Raw genomic sequence first — 16,930 nt, 5'->3', positions numbered from 1 at the left:
GCTCCTGTCCTGGGTGCCAAATCAGCAAACCAAAACCTAAACTTTCCTGTTCCTGTAAATGTCCCACTTGACCAGAAATAGATTAGAGTCAGTCAGCCAACCCCCAAATGCCAAGCCAACTCTGGACTCTGTACTTATATCTCAACCCCCAAATGCCAAGCCAACTCTGGGCTCTGTACTCATATCCTTGTTCCTTATTCATTTCCTGTTTTTTTTCTCTTCCTTGTTTCTTATTCTTTAAGCTATAAAACCTTTCTGCCTCTTACCCCAGTTTGGAGTTCTCTGGACCCTTGGGAGTGGAGACTGTGCACTTCATGAAGTGTTTAATCATGTTTAACACTATTTACTCTTGCATACTCGATGTGTAAGAATCTAGTTCCCTTGGAGATGGGGCCCTAGGCTTTTATCCTAAATAAATAGTCTGCTATCCACCCACTGTGACTGGACTTCTGGGTGCCTGATGCTTACTTATAAGAGTAACTGGATCCTCTCTCTGGAGTGCTGTCACCTTCCTCTAGGAAATCTCATGCAAGCTGGTGGGTAGAAAATCTGAAAGTACAGAAAACTTGGAGTAGGAGGAAGACAGAAAAGGGAAACCGAGTTGAGATCTGTGTTAGCCCAGAGTAGGTAATCAGTAATTGGCTGTTTAGGGTTTCAGCACAGGACTGTTTGTCATGACTGACCTTGGAGTTTAATCTGGGTAAAGAGGGAAGAAGAGCCCTCAGGTGACTAAGGACAGTAGAATCAGTGGACAGTAGATTCCAGTAGAAAAGGACTGTTCGGAGTGGGGGATATGGGAAGCAATGAGGTAGAAAATAAGTAGTAGTGCTCAGAGAGTTGAATGAAATTCAGAATATGGAGGGGGAATGACTGGTACTCTGATGACCATGAGAATAGGTGGCTAAGGTCAGACATCGAAAGGACCATCTGGGTAGGATTTTTGAAAACATCAAGAATTACGGTTGGCAAGAAGCAATATATATTATAATATATAAGCAATATATATATATATATATATATATATATTCTTTTTCAGACTCTTTTCCCTTACAGGTGATTACAAAATACTGAATAGAGTTCCCTGTGCTATACAGTAAGTCCTTGCTGGTTATCTATTTTATATATAGTCGTGTGTATATGTTAATCCCGATCTCATAGTTTATCCCTCCCCTCCTTTTCCCCTTTGGTAACCATAAGTTTGTTTTCTATGTCTGTGGGTCTATCATAATTTTTTTTTTCCTGAAAAATACTGTTATGTACTTAGAAAAATGATAATGCCTTTACGGGCACAGGAAAAGAGTGAACAAAATTTGGGTATCTCATAGTTTTTTTTTTCAAATTTCTGCTTGAAACTATTCAGTCTCGATGTTTTTATGAGCCATACAAATCGCATAATTTCTAAAATGTTCTGCTGAAGATAGGTAACCTTAATAGTGAAAAGATCCAAAATCACTCATTCACTCATCCAGTCATTCTTTCCATATGTGGTGCCTCCTCCACCAGGTACTCAGGGAAGGCAAGCCTTCCCACCATCAGCAACCACGTGTGCAGCTGCCCTTAGTTATTCTGGTCAGCTAGTTCATTGAAAAAGATTAATTAGAGCCTTTGCACCTCTCAGTAAGATGCAGGTTTATTATTCTCTTGAAATAAAAATAATTCATTCAGAGAATATGTCAAATCAATAGAACAGTCACCATAAGAGAAATAAACTCACAATAAGCTGAAAATTAAAATGGCATGTTTAATCAAAAAGACCAGGATCCTCTCCTGTTAAAGCTGTAATTAGCTTTTGCCAAGCATGGAATCAAAAAGTATGATTTTACTTTATTCACTGGCTATAAATCTCATCCATCTGAATTCATTTTCTACCCTGTGGTTTCCTTTTTCATTCTCTAGAGAAAAAAGAATGCTCATATATATATATATATATATATATATATATATATATATATGTCATATTTTCAACATGTGCTATGCTACCTTTAAATGTACTACTGACATAGCTCAATGACTAGTTAGCTATATTCTAAACGAACTGCCCATTACAGTAACTTTAGAGGGTGTATTACTCCTTCTGGAACAGGAGGAGGTTCTAATGCAAGTTAGGGTAGATTTTTCCAATTGCTGTGACAGATTCTTTACATACCTGATTTCCTATCCTCACACTGACACTGTAAGAAGGGTTAATTATTCTCCACATGCATTTTATAGATGAGGGAAACTGAATTTCCATGAGGTTAAGAAACATACTCAAAGTCACAGTAATTTTCTGCGGGAACCTCTGGGATAGAGATCATGTTAGATGAAGTCTGTTGCTATATTGTTCCAAGGTCTGTAGCTTTTCCACTCTGCCCCACGTAAGTGATAAGTCTATGGCTAATAATTATAGTAGCTAACATTTATTGAGAAATTGAAAACGACCAGGCAGGTACTAAGGCATTATATGTTTTTAAATCTCCAACAACCTTGTGATCAAGACATCAAGGTTTAGAGAAGGAAAGTAATTTGCCTAAGATCATGTACTAAATAGTCAACTTAAGTGAGACACACATCTTGGCTCTCTCTCTCTTGAATTCTGACCTCAAACTACAAACAGATAATTATCCTCAATATATGGTTTGCTACAATACAAAGGTATGAAGTGAGGGGAGATAAAGATAGAGTTCAGATTGCTTTATTTACTTTCGTAATTTGGTAGCTCAGATATTTCCTTTAGACTTCTGCAAAATTCATAAAACTGAAATAATGATCTTTTAGTTATTTACATTTTAAGATGATTTTAGGAAGAGTCATTCCAAGTGACGCCGATGTCTTGATTTATTGGCAATTTTGACTTTGCTCACAGCATGAACTTTTCTCTGGTCCGTATTGATCATTCTTACGCAAAGATGACCCTAACGGGAATTCCTACCCGAATGGGTTTAATCATTGAAAGACAGGAAGTGTCTTTCGTGTGAGGAAGTGAGGATAACATTGTGACCTGGCTCCTAACATGGGTATATTAGCCTTGCAATCTTTTCTTCCTGGTTACTCAGTATGTCAATGCATACCTTTGGCTACTTCTGGGCATAAAACCAAAATTAAACATGGCGTGGTTTGGCAAAAATCATGACTGCTACTGCACACAGTTTTTTAGAATTTCTTAAACTATACGAGAACACAAATGCATTATTCTTTTTATTTTTAAAAGAACTGCTGACCTGGTGTTAAAGATTAAACTTCACACAGTACCAGCCATACATTAGGCCCTAAATAAGTATTTGCTTTATGATGAAATGAATAAACACACCTGCAGTGTAAATGTCTCATGTTCATTCTTTATACACAGAGTCACAGAGTCATATATTTCACAGATGTTTAAGGGCTGGGTTATCCAGACATTTACCTGAAAAGGGTCTGCACGTTTACAATCGTTTTGGCATCTGCCATGTAGTCTTCCTCGGCACTCATGGTGCTTTCTTTGTCCACAACCACCATGTTGGCCGCGAAAGTCACTCCACACCTGAGTAAATCGTCTAGACTTGGATAAAAACCAACAGAGAAAAGTGAACTCTCAATAAATCTCAGTACTAGGATGGTGCTAAAACTTGCTTACACCCCTGCGCTTATAGGCAAATAGGTTGCCCTTATACGTGGCCTTCACAGAGTGGACACTGGTAGATGTTATGGGAACTAATATAAGACAATATTCTCTACTGATATGAAGTAAATTGTATTTGGGGTTTCTTTATGTTTCATTAGATCTCAACCATTTCAAAGCACGCATGCATTAAGGATCTTTATTTAATAATACTTATTAATTTTATAAATAAAACATGGAAACACCCATTTTACCATCAAATAGAATTAGAACATGTTAGAACCTTGTTTTTACAATTAGCACATTATTTCAAAGACACGACATTCACATTTTTTAGCCCTGAGGCACTTTTGGTAAGAATAGAAATGAACACGTATTAATTTAGATGGTCAAGCCTAATAAGGAAATATATTTATTAAAAATACTTATTTTAAAATGTCTATTATTTGTGTAAAGCGATGTGTTATACATTGGTTCTACACAGCCAAGAGCACGTAAAATACATAAATATCGGTTGCATTCAAGCCTACCTTTTAGCCACTTTTGAGCAAGTGATTGAATGAACTAATTTTGTTGGTTGCAGGAAATAACTGCTAAATTAGGACACAAGTTCCTGTGAGTTACCACAGAGTCAGTCTTCTCCCCTATCACTGATAAAAATTTTACCTAGCACTGAATTTAAAAACAATGTTACCATGAAAGCTGAATTAAGAAAACGATCATCTCATTGCCTTTGCTTCATACAAACCACGAAAATAGGACTGAACTGGATAAGGGAGATTGTATCAAAACTTGAATGAGTGCAAGAGTATTCTAGGTTCAGAACTGATTGAAGATAGATAAGAAGAATTGGGCTAATTGATTTCTACATCTTTTGATTTAAAATGAGAAGTGTAAAACTTAAAGAACAGTAGCTCTTTTTAGCTTCTTCAATGGAAGAGTCCGTTCCCCAAGGATCTTCTCCAAGTGCATGATCACTTGAATTAGTCACCTCACTAATTCACTAGAGGGAATTTTCCTTTTATGGGAAGGCAAGAGGCAGGGTTTCTTACTCTTTTATATGGTGAGAGAGTATTACCAAAGCTTTGAGTCCAAGACCCCCCAGGAGTAGTCCAGAAAAAAATATTTCCCTTGAATCAGGCACAGTGTTCTGTGGCAGGGATTTTATGGCTAAAACTGTGGAAACAGAATGCTATTCCAAATAAACTTCCTACGGTGAGAGGGGCCAGGACCATAACATCCGATCCATATGATGACCAAGTTTAAATCTCTAGGACTACTTTACTGGGGTGTTTCTTTTATCTAGGAAATTCATAATTGTTCTTACATCTATTAAAATACATTTTTTTAAAAAGAAAGAAGTAGGTGGAAAATGAATGTGATATGGTCCCTTATGTACCATAAAAATGATGCCTAAATCTTATGTCTTCAACCGACCTTATTATAGTGGTAATCCATTTTCTCATATTTCATTTCTTACAATCTTTACTTCCCTGATTAAAAAATTATAATTGTCTATATAGGAAAAGGGAAAGATAAGGTGGTAGAAGGTAAGCTTGACTGAAAAAAGATACACAAATAGAAGTGATAATAAAAAATGAATATTTCATCAGCAATAAATCAATGAAGTTGAGACTTAACAAAAAACTTAACTATGAGAATTCCTGTACTAAATAGTCACTAACTACCTAAACCTGTATATATCAGTTAATTCCATACTCAAAATATTGGCCTTTGTAGTTGACACATAACTTTGGCAAATGATTTTAGTAATTATGATTAAATATGAGTTGAAATCTAAAGAAATCTATAGAATCTATAGAAAATATATAAAATTGGAATGGCATTTCTGAACCACGTAGAAACTTTTTTGTTCTTCATGTTTTAACTTTAAATTACTTATATTCATTTAATATTGTACTGTATTCTTTCCTTCCTTTTTTTATTTGGCTACCGATTTATTCTTATAATTCTGTGTCTATCATTTCTCCCCACTATCTTATCTACAAAGCCACTGCCCATTTTTTCTTTAGCACTATTGCTTTACACAGTTTGGTCACCAGATGGCGGCCCAAGAAAAAAGTCAACATGGATGAAAAACAGTTACAGATACTCTAACTGACATTGCCCCTCTTTCTACCTTTCGCTGACTTCCTTTTCGAAGACAACTAGAATGTGAAAGAATGAACATAGGTGAATGTTTGTGACTGTGTTCTAATTCATTCATAGTTTTCTTTGCTTATTTATGTTTAAGGAAAATTTCAAACATAAGCAGAAGAGAATACTATACTGAACCTCCTGTACCAATCACCCAGCTTCAATAATTAGCAACTTGTAGACAATCCTGCTTCATCTCTAATCCTAGGGATTTGATCCTTTCCATTCTTCTTTTCCTCCCCATAAATACTTTTATAGATGGAGAATTCATTATATAGTTTACATCAAAAAAGACAGATGAGGGGCTTATTTTATGTCTTTTAAATATAATGTTCTAATGAATTTTAATAGAATACTCTCACAACAAAGAAACATTACTATTGATAAAATATGGATTGATTTCACTTTCATGGATTTAAATAATAGTTTTAGTACATCTACATTTTAGTTAGTTGGTTAGTATTATGCAACTGATAACGTAAATTATATTAATGTAGAATGGAAGCTAAATATATGTTAATCTGTTTGGCCTTTAATGTGTCCACAGCCAATAAACACTGTCAAAGTTACAAAGCTTTGTTTTTTCAGCATCTACAAGATGAAATGTAAGCATGAAAGTTCTCAGTGGATAACTTTTAGCATTTTATTTGGAATGTTTTGGGCTGATTTTTATTAGAATGGAAAATTAACACATTTTATAAGCGTACTAGTTTTCTGATCTTTTAGTTTTTGTATTTGTTATAATGTCATGTTTATGCATATAACAATTTGCATTTTAAAACTGAAGCATTGCACACATTTGACCTTTAATTAACAAATTTTTGGAAGACTCTAACATGTTTTCAGAATAGACTGTCAAGGAAATGCTCCAATTAATAAATCTGATTTAAAATGAGCATTTCCAAATCATTTTGAAGGTTTCCAGAAGTTATGATAATGATACCAATGCATCACAATGTTGAAATTCTAGGTTTTCTCTACAAAGACGTTAACAATAATAAAGTTACTGCTATAGATGACACAAAACTGGAATAGCTTTAGAAAGGAAACAAAATTGACATGCAACAAGATTTGTTTTAATTCAACAACAGATTACTGCTTAGGAAGTTTGAATGCAAGATGTATAACACGAGAACATAAGCTCCACATGCAGTATACATTATATTTTCAACACTGAAATGGCAAATTACACTCATCATGCAACACAGGGGTGCAGCACATGACAAACCACAGGACACCACACTAGTTAGTGTGCCAAAGATTTTGTCACCTACTTGTCAATAGAGCCCACCATGTAGTAAACCATTGGAAACCAACAGATTGCATCCAGAAAATGCATATCTGGCCTAAGTAGCAGATGGGTTACAAAATGAAACACAATGTCACAACAGTGGCAGCACTTCTAGGGAAAGGAAGTAAGTTGACTTAGTTTTCATTTCCAAAACTAAACACTGTTGACAAGATTAATTTTAAGTGCCTTTTCTCTTAACATTAATTTTAAAATGTCATTTGCACTTGTTATGAATAATACAATGCTCTCAACAATGATAAAAACAAGTTGTATTTCTGTTTTCTAAATCAGAAACATTATGGCATTATTCTACAAAAACACTGAATTGATACTCTTAATTTATGACTAAAAAGGCTTGTCAGTGAGTTTAAAATTATTCATGCTGAGAAAGTCTTGTAAAATGGGGAACTGATGATTTTATTTTGATGATATAAAACATAAGGAACTAAATTAGCATGCCTGTTAAGAGCAATTTTCTCTAAGGGATATACAGAATCACAACATGTCCCTTAATATATCAACATATCAATAAATAAATATAGTATATGTACCCATCTATATATATATATATTATATAAAATTAAAATTAGAGTAATTCACCTTTTACATTACAGATTTCCTCAATATATATTGTTGAGCAAATCTGTATTGCAACTGAAATCTTTACTCTTTATGCATATTTGGGGAAAGAATCATGAACCTGGAAGCTTCCTTAGAAATTACCTAATCTACTGTATTCATTTTGTAATTCTTTGAATTTGTATTCGTTTTGAATTATTAATTCTTTCATGCATCTATTCACTCAGCATATATGTATCCAGAAAGTTTTATCTAACAGACATTTTAGTATACGCAGGTGTACGCAAAAAGAATATGTTGTTAACTTGTACTGTAAGAAAGAGTTTTTGGAACACATAAGTAAAAGCACAAAATTACAACACATTTTAATCTGAAAAAATAAGGAATAGGTTGCACTCAGGAGACAGAGTTCAGGAGCATTTCACAGAGGAAATATTTAATTTGGATGTTGAAGAACGAGTAGGAGTTGGCTCAGTAAAGGAGAAGCAAAGGGAACCTCTAGGCAAAGGGAAGTACAGCCCCTGCAATATCCCAGGTGCTTCTCCCAGCCTGAAGAAGTCTTGTCCTCCCTGATTTATTTTCTTCCTGTTGACCATACTCATCTTTTTCCACCCTAAAGAAAAATAATGCTCAGTGCAGTGAAGCATAAAAAGAAAACTTCCAAAGACTATCCCTGTTGATTACAAGCCTACCATCAAGAAATTACTTCCTAACCATTTTAAGTGGCCCCATATTACTATATATTATAAATGTACCACAATTCACTTTAAAAAGCCTCAATTATTTCACTCATGTTATTTTCACTTTTGTGCTATTAATTACTGGAGTTACAAGCTATTTCCAATATCCTGCTATTATAAATGTTACTCGTCTGGACATTTTTGGATGACTCTTTTTCCAGCATTTGTTTTTATCATTTACCCCAAAGCATTCATAAAACTTTTCACATTAGTGAATCACAGGTTACAAATATTTGTAAAGCTCATGCTGTGGGCTGTTTTCAACAAACATAATCATATACAGACCCAGTAGTGGTCTTGGCTGGTGCCTGCCAGTTCTTCTCTTTCTGGGCACTGCTTTGCATCTTAAAATTAGAGGGGGTATTCTCACTGCTGACTCAAGACCCTCCGTGTCTCTTACCCGCCTCGTGATTATAGAAGACTACGTCAGGATACAAGTGACACAAGACAGGGACAGCACTGAGACTATGCGGTGCTTTGAAAGAGCCTTTTGACTGTGTCATTTTGGGGGTTATTATTTTGTTTTATCTCTCTTTGCTCCAACATAGTTCCAGTCAGATAAAGTGAGTAGCTCAATAACTTGTGTAGCAGAGTTGGGTCCATAAGTCCTCATTATTAATTGCAGAGCTATACCCTGTCTGGAATAACCTCCTCATTTTTAAAAAATTCAGATTATTTCAATTATTTACACTATCTTCACTGACCATCTGTCCACTGCAACATATCTGTCTTCCAAAGTCTCGCCACGGTAGTTAACGTTACTGAATAATTCAACTTAATAAAGATACCAAAAATTTTCCATGTGATAAGAAGTACCGGGGTCACTAGTCCTTATGTTATGCCAACTCTTCTGTTAGAGCTAAAACTGAAGATTTGGCCTTTGTATTCTTTTGTTTTGACCAGTAGAAATCATTCAAAGTACGTAGACATCAAAATTATTGCCTTATATATTCCTAAAACTCATGAATCTTACTGACATGCAATTCTGCCACAAACATGTATTTACAATGCACCAACAATCTTTCAAATCCTTAGAAATTAACATCTGTATTGCGGTAGCACGGTTCATCCTTACGTGAATCCAGCTACGTTACAAGGCAAGGCAAGTCACCTGAAACCTGGTAAACATATAATCCTGATGAAGCTTATCTAATGTAGGGAGTTTAGTATGCCGTACCCTGCAAAATTTAACTGTATAACAAACAGATCCATCCACTACTTTTACTGATAAAAGTGTTTTAAAAGGAAACCTGAAATATAAAGAATATATCAACTATACATTCATATGGATTACTTTGGCTCATTTAAGTAAATCGGCAAAGATTTTTATGGCACTAAACTGCTTAGTAAAAAAAAAAAAATGAGCACATCATTCATCAGAGTCCTAACTGTAATTCTATTAAGAAACATGACATTTATGCATCTAAATATCTTTATTATATTTAAAATATCTTCGTTATACATAAAAATTTTCATTATATGCAAATATGAATTCGCTAGCTATTGATAGGAAGTTAAAAGTTTTGGGAAATTGCATGGATTTGCAAGTTGAAGATCATTTTTTCCCATTTAACTAATAACTATAATGAACTTAATTTTTTTTATTTCAAATTCAAGAAAAGAATGCAGTGAGAGTTTATTTTGCCAGCATTTTCATAACTCCACTTTTAAGAAGTTTATTTCTCCCTTAAAAATATAGTAGTAGCTTAATTTCAACAACTTGAAATAAATTTCTCTTTTTTTGTTAATTGGGTTTTCACAGAAATTCTCCCATCAGTTTAAATAGTGACAATGTCCTTCTCTTGATTGGTAGAAGGGGGGAAACTGACATTTCCTCACTGCCTTTTATGCGTCAGATATCGTACTAGTGCTTCATATACATTATTTTATATACTTGCAAAACAACTTAAGATAAATGTTCTACTCATCTTATAAATGAGAAAATTGAGGCTTACAGAAATTCCGTAATATGCAACAGGCCTATCAGGAGGGCAAACTTAGATCTTATTTCAGATCTGTATGAGTCTAAGGTCCGAATGTCGTTAATAAGGACCCTGCCATATGAGACAGTTTATCATTACTTTTGAAATAAGCTGAACTGGAGCTTACTTGTAGCTATATGTGGAAAGAAGATTGATTTAGTAAAGGGATAGTTTAAACAAGATGTTGTAAAAATTAAGAAGATAAGCCTGGATCTTGTACTTTAACCTTGTGTAGCTTTGGGTAATATATTCCAAAGTGTTTGACTCTCTTTTCCATGTCTCATATGAAATGGTATCGTGAGATGACTAGACGATCTTTAAGGGTGAGATGGTAATCAAAATATTTAAAATCAGTGTGGCACAACAACAGGCCAAAGAGAACAGATGGCCAATCAATCAGAACTGAGCCCAGCTCTAATGAACCAGTATCAAGTGTACGATGTTTTCCAATGTGCCCGGGTTTTATTTAATTACCAGATGAAATGGAGAAGGCTTTCTATTTGGAAACATTGTGAAGACTCATTTTGACATATTATGTATGTGAATATCATAAATTTAGTTTACATTTTTACGTCCATATTTGTGGCATCTGTTATTTGTTTCTGGTATATTGAATAAATTGGTCTTCAACTAAATTTCCTAAGTAGCCATGTATTGCTATTATTTTCAGCAATGCTCATGTGCATTTAAAATAAAGTCAAACCCCACTAAGCTAATAATTGTAGAAGTGTGTACAATTATTAGTGTGCAAATCCTTATAACCCAGAAATATTTTAAAGAAAACGTCATATTTCTTTGTAATACTACAGGATAGACTGAAAAATACTAGCCACAGCAGAGAAACAGGTATCTCGTTGTTTAAAAAAAAAAAAAAGAGGATTGCATAAAACTTCCTGGAATGTTATTTACTGATGTTTAGTTTTTGCTTCCTCATTCTCAATCAAAGGAACAGAGAACAACAAATAAAAATGTTAGATACCGCTTTCGGGAAATGCACAGGAAGCTGATAAATTTTACAGCCTGAGCTTTCATCTCAAAGCTTTGAAAAAAAGTGAAACCCCATTAAAATCATTTAACAAACAATATCATGTGAATAGCTAGATTCCAAACCGTACGTCCTTAGGAAAGCAAAGAAAAAGTTTAATGCAAAATATTCTAAAGTTAAAATATTCTTGTTTCTAAAAACAACTGACAAACAATGTATTTTTGCATATATCAAAAACCTGTAAGTCAAGTAAGGTCACATAGTTGAAAGATCAACGAACTATGAATTTCAGAGAAGGTTCTAATTCTAGAATTGACCTTGGAAAAAACCATTTAACTTCTTTGGCCTGTTTTTTCCTTTCTATGAAATAAGAGGCAGTGGTGTAATCAAGTCACACAGACTGAATTCTCTAAATGTTATCATTGTAATTTGTAAGCTTTGAGATCTTCAGCTGTTTGGTACATCTTTCTGAGCATAAATCATCACTACATGACATGGATATATTTTTTATGGAAATACAATGTGAAATAAAGTTTAGGTATCTACTATGATGATTGCCATGTAGTAAATGCTCAACAATTATTACTATAAAAAGCAGAGGGTGGTGGCAAAGAATATTAATTTTATTAAATAGTCACTATGGTATTATTCAGATAAAATATTATCTGATAAAAGCAACATCTACATTTATATTGAAATACTGACCAGTTTGCCAGTAACTAAGAGAAACAGAGTCTTCAGATTTTTCTGTGATTGATCAGATTCAGGAATTAAGACTCTAGAAACAACCACTTGACTTTTATAATTCTAATATACAAACCAATTAATCAATCATTCAGTAACTGGGCATTTTAGTAACCTGTTAATTCAAAACCAAACAGAAAGAGGCTGATTTAGTTATGGCAATTCCAAAGTCTACACCAGGTACACAGGTTAAGAAATCCTAGCTCCTGCCACCTGCTCAGTGGAATAATAAGGGGGAGAAAGGGGGATTAGTGACTCTGAGATAAGATTACTTAGCAAGACTGCATATGGAAAAGGAGTGGAGCCCATCTCCATTCCATGGAGTAAACTCCACTCCCAAATTTGGCAAGACTGATTCTTTTATTGTGGTTTATAAGGAATGTATATTTGGTATTCACATTCAGGTTTCTCACATATATTTGGTCTTCACCACATTTTCTAGCTCACAGCTCCCAAAACCCTTGGAATTTCCTGAGTGATAACAGCAATGGGAGCACCTTTTGTCGAAATATTTGGTCTCTAATCCTCAGTTCCTGAAATCGCTTCAGAGCCAAAAAAGGTGAAATGGGGGTCTTGTTCTTCATTACAATCCCCTTTCCAGGACCACTGGGTTTAAATGAATGAGGTGCCTTTTGGAAAGTACCTAAGGATGGGGCTGTTTGCCAGGGAAACTGAAGTTCCAACCTGAATAGAGGGTTGGAACTTCAGTCCCACCCCGTGATTTTTGAGGAAGGGGGAGGGGCAGGAGATTGAGTTCAATCACCAATGGCCAATGATTTAATCAATCGTGCCTATGTAATGAAGCCTCCATTAAAAACCCGAAAGGATGGAGTCTGGAGAACTTCTGGGCTGGTGAACAGGTAGAGATTTGGTGATAAGTGGTGCCCACACAGAGGGCATGGAAGCGCCATGCCCTTTCCCCATACCTTGCCCTGTGCATCTCTTCCATCCAGTTGTTCCCAAGTTATATGCTTTTATAATAAGGTGGCAATCTGGTAAGTCAAATGTTTCTCTGAATTCTGTGAGCTGCTCTAGCAAATAACTTGACCTTAAGTAGGTGGTTGTGGGAACCCCCGATCGACAGCCACTCAGTCAGAAGTACAGGTAACAACCTAGACATGCAACTGGCATCTGAAGTCCAAGCAGGGGGTCACTGAAACTTCCAATCTATACCTGATCATTTATGGGGTGATAACCTGGCTTGTGATTGGCTTCTGAGGCGGGGGTGGGACAGTTTTGTAAGACTGAACTTTCAACCTGTGGAATCTGACGCTATTTCTAGGTAGATGGTGTCAGAAGTGAGTTGAATTCCCCCAGAACTGAGCTGGTGTCCTGAGCATTGCTTGCTGGAGGTGTGGAGAAACCCTCTGACACACACATACACATTGAAATCGGGTCCAAGAACCCAATTAGGCGATTTACACATCAGGACAAGAAATTATACCTTGAAATAATATAAAGAAGGTGAAAGGATAGTTTTTACCCTCTGCTTTATCACAGGGCTGCTGTAGGCCCAGTGCCACTTCTTTCTTTTCAAGCCTCTTCCTATCTGCTTCTCTGTATTCTGGGGCCTGAGTTGATCCACTTTGATCCAAGCCATCCGAGATGGGAATGCTCTAAGTCAATCAGCTTGTAAATACCCCTGTCTTAAATTCATCTTTAAGGCAGTGGACACATTACACCATAAGCAAAAAGAGCCAAAACTGGACACTTCTGAATTCACATAGCTGATGAGCATCTCTTACGTGCCAGATCTTAGCCAGTTTCTTAGAGCCTCCTACCAGAAAAGTTCCAGAATAAGGGATATATCCCAAGGCCTTGGAGGTGCTTTGCCACCATACTCTATCACCCTAGCCATCCAGTAATTCAACTTTTATTCTCCTAAGATCTGTTTCATTAAGCTTCTATTTCTTCTGACATTGGGTCTAGGTTTTTTGTTCCCCTACACCTGCCCTAAATTTATCTCACCTTTCCTTGGATGCTAAAGTGGTATCAAAAAAGTCATTGAGTCACCAGACCTGAAAATTCTGCAACTGAAACCTCTAGAGGTGTGCTCAAGTTTTAGGGTTGATTACCATTGAGATACTGACTCTAAAACAAGAGGCATCCATCAGTATCTTGATATTCATATATTCAGAATAAATAATGTCATGAAGTTACAATATATTGGGGAGATACCTCTGTTTTGAAAAAATTCTTTTGATAAATTTTAAAAGCAGAGACAAGGCAGCAGATTTTGGCCTCATTTGGTTTACCCTGAAATTTGCATCGCTTTAGAGTTTAAGAGGAGACTTGGAGGATTCTAAAATATGGTATTGATTTAAGGACCACCTGCTACTAATCTGAGTCAGAGAGAGAAATATTGCAATTTTAGTATACAATGGATTTGACCACAGCATTTAGTGATGTATATTTATATTCGTATAAGGATTTTGAAATGTTTAAGTAGTCTTATTTCACAAGAGTATATCAATCAAACATTTTCAAAAGAAATGAACATTGTCAAGCACAAACTATTCATGTTATGTTACAGAATATGTGTTTTAATGGTGGAAGAATCATAAGAGCTTATGATGATGTGTAATGGTATGATATAAAATGGATCATTAATATGCTCCTCTGATAATTAATGGCTCTTCACAAAGGCAATGAAATTGTCCAGTTTTGGCAGAGATTTTCCAGGCTAGTTGATTAATTTAATGAAAATAACTATAATTATGTCAGTGGCATGTTTCCCACTGGTAGAGAGTGATGACCACTTGCAAAAATAGTTCTAAATAAAAGGCTCAGAGTACTCCAGGGATGTTTTAAGTTGTATTTGTGAAACACAATCATATACGATGGTCGTTTTCCACCACAGCACAGAACATATCTCTCAATGAATCACGTGCCATAATGTATCTGATTTAAAATAGTCTAAGTAAATTAAATTATTTTTGATAAAGTATTAACAAATTTTTGTCTTGTTTGTGCATTTTAAAATATACTTACGGGTTATCCAATAGCAGTATTACGGGATTAAGTTCTTTCTTTGGTCTATAATATGCCCTGAGAGGAACAATAAAATTATACAATCCATTTCCAGCTGTTTCAGCTGCAACGATAATTAGCTTATTTTTGAATCCATAGGCTTTTGCGTCCTCATAGTAGTTATGCTGGCAACTCTAGGGAAGAAAAATTATACAAAGAAAGGCCATTTCTATACTCCACTCATATTGGGTAAAAATATTTAGGAGATCTGGAAATGTGAAATTAATCTAACCTAGGAAATCCTTTGTTTTCTAACAAACTTGAAAATAGTTACATTTTTCTATGCCCAGTTGTCCAGCCTGAAGGTGCGCACGGACAAGACAAATGAATTGCAGGTAAGGAGCCTGATTTGGGGAAGGAAGAGGCAGCAACACAGTGTACATGTGTTCCACTGCAAACTGAAACTTGCCGCCAGATGACACCTGGGTATCAATATTAAGGAATCGTCCCAAGGTATATATATATATCAAAGCATCATGCTATATACCTCAAACACACACAATTTGTATTTTTCAATCATACCTCAATAAAGCTGGAAAAAAATAAATGATCTGCCTCTGACTTCATTTCCAGAAATAGAGTCATATTAAAATTAAATAACCTTGGAACATTCCAAGTACGGAATACCAGAAGGATGGATATCGATATTGAAAGGGATTTTTTTTTTTGGTTAAAAAACAAAAATTAAAAGGAAAAAAACCCCCTAACTGTCTAAATGTATACCTGAGCTGGCAAGATAACGATGCAAATACTCAAATGTAAAATACTAATGTTAACAATAATAACAACAACAAAATGACAACACATTACCAAAATGTCTCCTGAGGATGTTTTGCTATCTCCTAGGGAGCTAGAATTTACTGGACTTAGTATTATTCAATCCAGATCCTTTTAAACAAAATTATCTGCCTGGAGAATTGCTTTAGTGTTCTGGTTTTTTAATCTTTATATGTCTTTATGAGGGTTTCTTTTCATTGAGAAAAAAATATTGAGATTTGTTGATTCTCTGTGGATTCATCATCAACTCTGGAATGTTCTCTGCCTTTATTCTTTAATAAAAAATTACAGAACATTGTTGGGAACCAGGTACTCTGAGTCAGCAGAAACAATAAACAACAGAATTAGACTCACAAAGATGACAGATTTCACTGTTATAAGATTCAGAATAGAAAATGAGTGTGTTTACTACGTTTAAAGAAATAAAAGAGAACATTCAAAGCATGAGCAAAGAACAAGAGGGTATTTAAAATATTCACTTAGATGTTTAAAAAATTACACATACTCTATTCTGGAACTAAAAATATAACAATTAAAAACAGAAGCTCAAAAGATGATTTAAATTGCCCATTTGACGCATCTGAAGGGATCAACCGCATGACTGGGTAAGTAATTACTCAGAATACAGAAAGAAAAGAGAAAGTAGTACAGAAAAATTAAGATACTTGGAAGATAGCGTGAGAATGTCTACTACACATTTAAACAGAATAAGAGATGCGAGAATCAGCAAGAAGCACCATTCACATAAATATTGACTGAGGATTTTCTAGAATTAATGAAATATCCAAATCCTCAGGTTCTGGAAACCCAGTGAATCCTAATCCAAATAAATAAAGAGAAACCCAGTGTTATACACATTGTCATAGTGCAGAACAGCCAAGACAACAAGAAGGTCTTAAAAGCAGCCAGAGAGAAAAGAGAGCTCTAACTACCAGAAACACATATTAGAACGATGGCTGACTTCTCATCAGCAGTGTGGAGCTCAGAAGGTAGTAAACAAAATCCTAACAGGCGAAAAGAAAAAGAAAGTTCGGAGCCTGGAATTGGACACCCAGCAAAACCATT

The 16,930-nt window shown here is 35.1% G+C and overlaps 1 protein-coding gene across 6 annotated transcripts in view; it reads right to left on the bottom strand.

Moving 5' to 3' along the window:
• Positions 1-16,930, bottom strand: part of KCNT2 (potassium sodium-activated channel subfamily T member 2) — a 395,778-nt gene that overhangs the window by 75,442 nt on the left and 303,406 nt on the right. For 4 of the 6 annotated variants that reach the window (XM_055084010.1, XM_024130664.2, XM_055084011.1 and 1 more), the window contains exons 19-21: positions 15,050-15,222; positions 7,012-7,083; positions 3,386-3,520 (exon numbers count right to left, since the gene is read on the bottom strand). In XM_055084010.1, the coding sequence (XP_054939985.1) occupies positions 3,386-3,520; positions 7,012-7,083; positions 15,050-15,222 (380 nt within the window). The remainder of the gene's footprint in view (positions 1-3,385; positions 3,521-7,011; positions 7,084-15,049; positions 15,223-16,930) is intronic. The other 2 variants (XM_024130663.2, XM_055084012.1) reach the window with 1 other exon arrangement.

Source organism: Physeter macrocephalus, chromosome 4 (assembly GCF_002837175.3).
Source record: "Physeter macrocephalus isolate SW-GA chromosome 4, ASM283717v5, whole genome shotgun sequence".
NCBI classification, from domain to species: domain Eukaryota; kingdom Metazoa; phylum Chordata; class Mammalia; order Artiodactyla; family Physeteridae; genus Physeter; species Physeter macrocephalus.
Note: the sequence above shows the minus strand (reverse complement) of the source record. Positions and strands in the feature narration are given on the sequence as shown.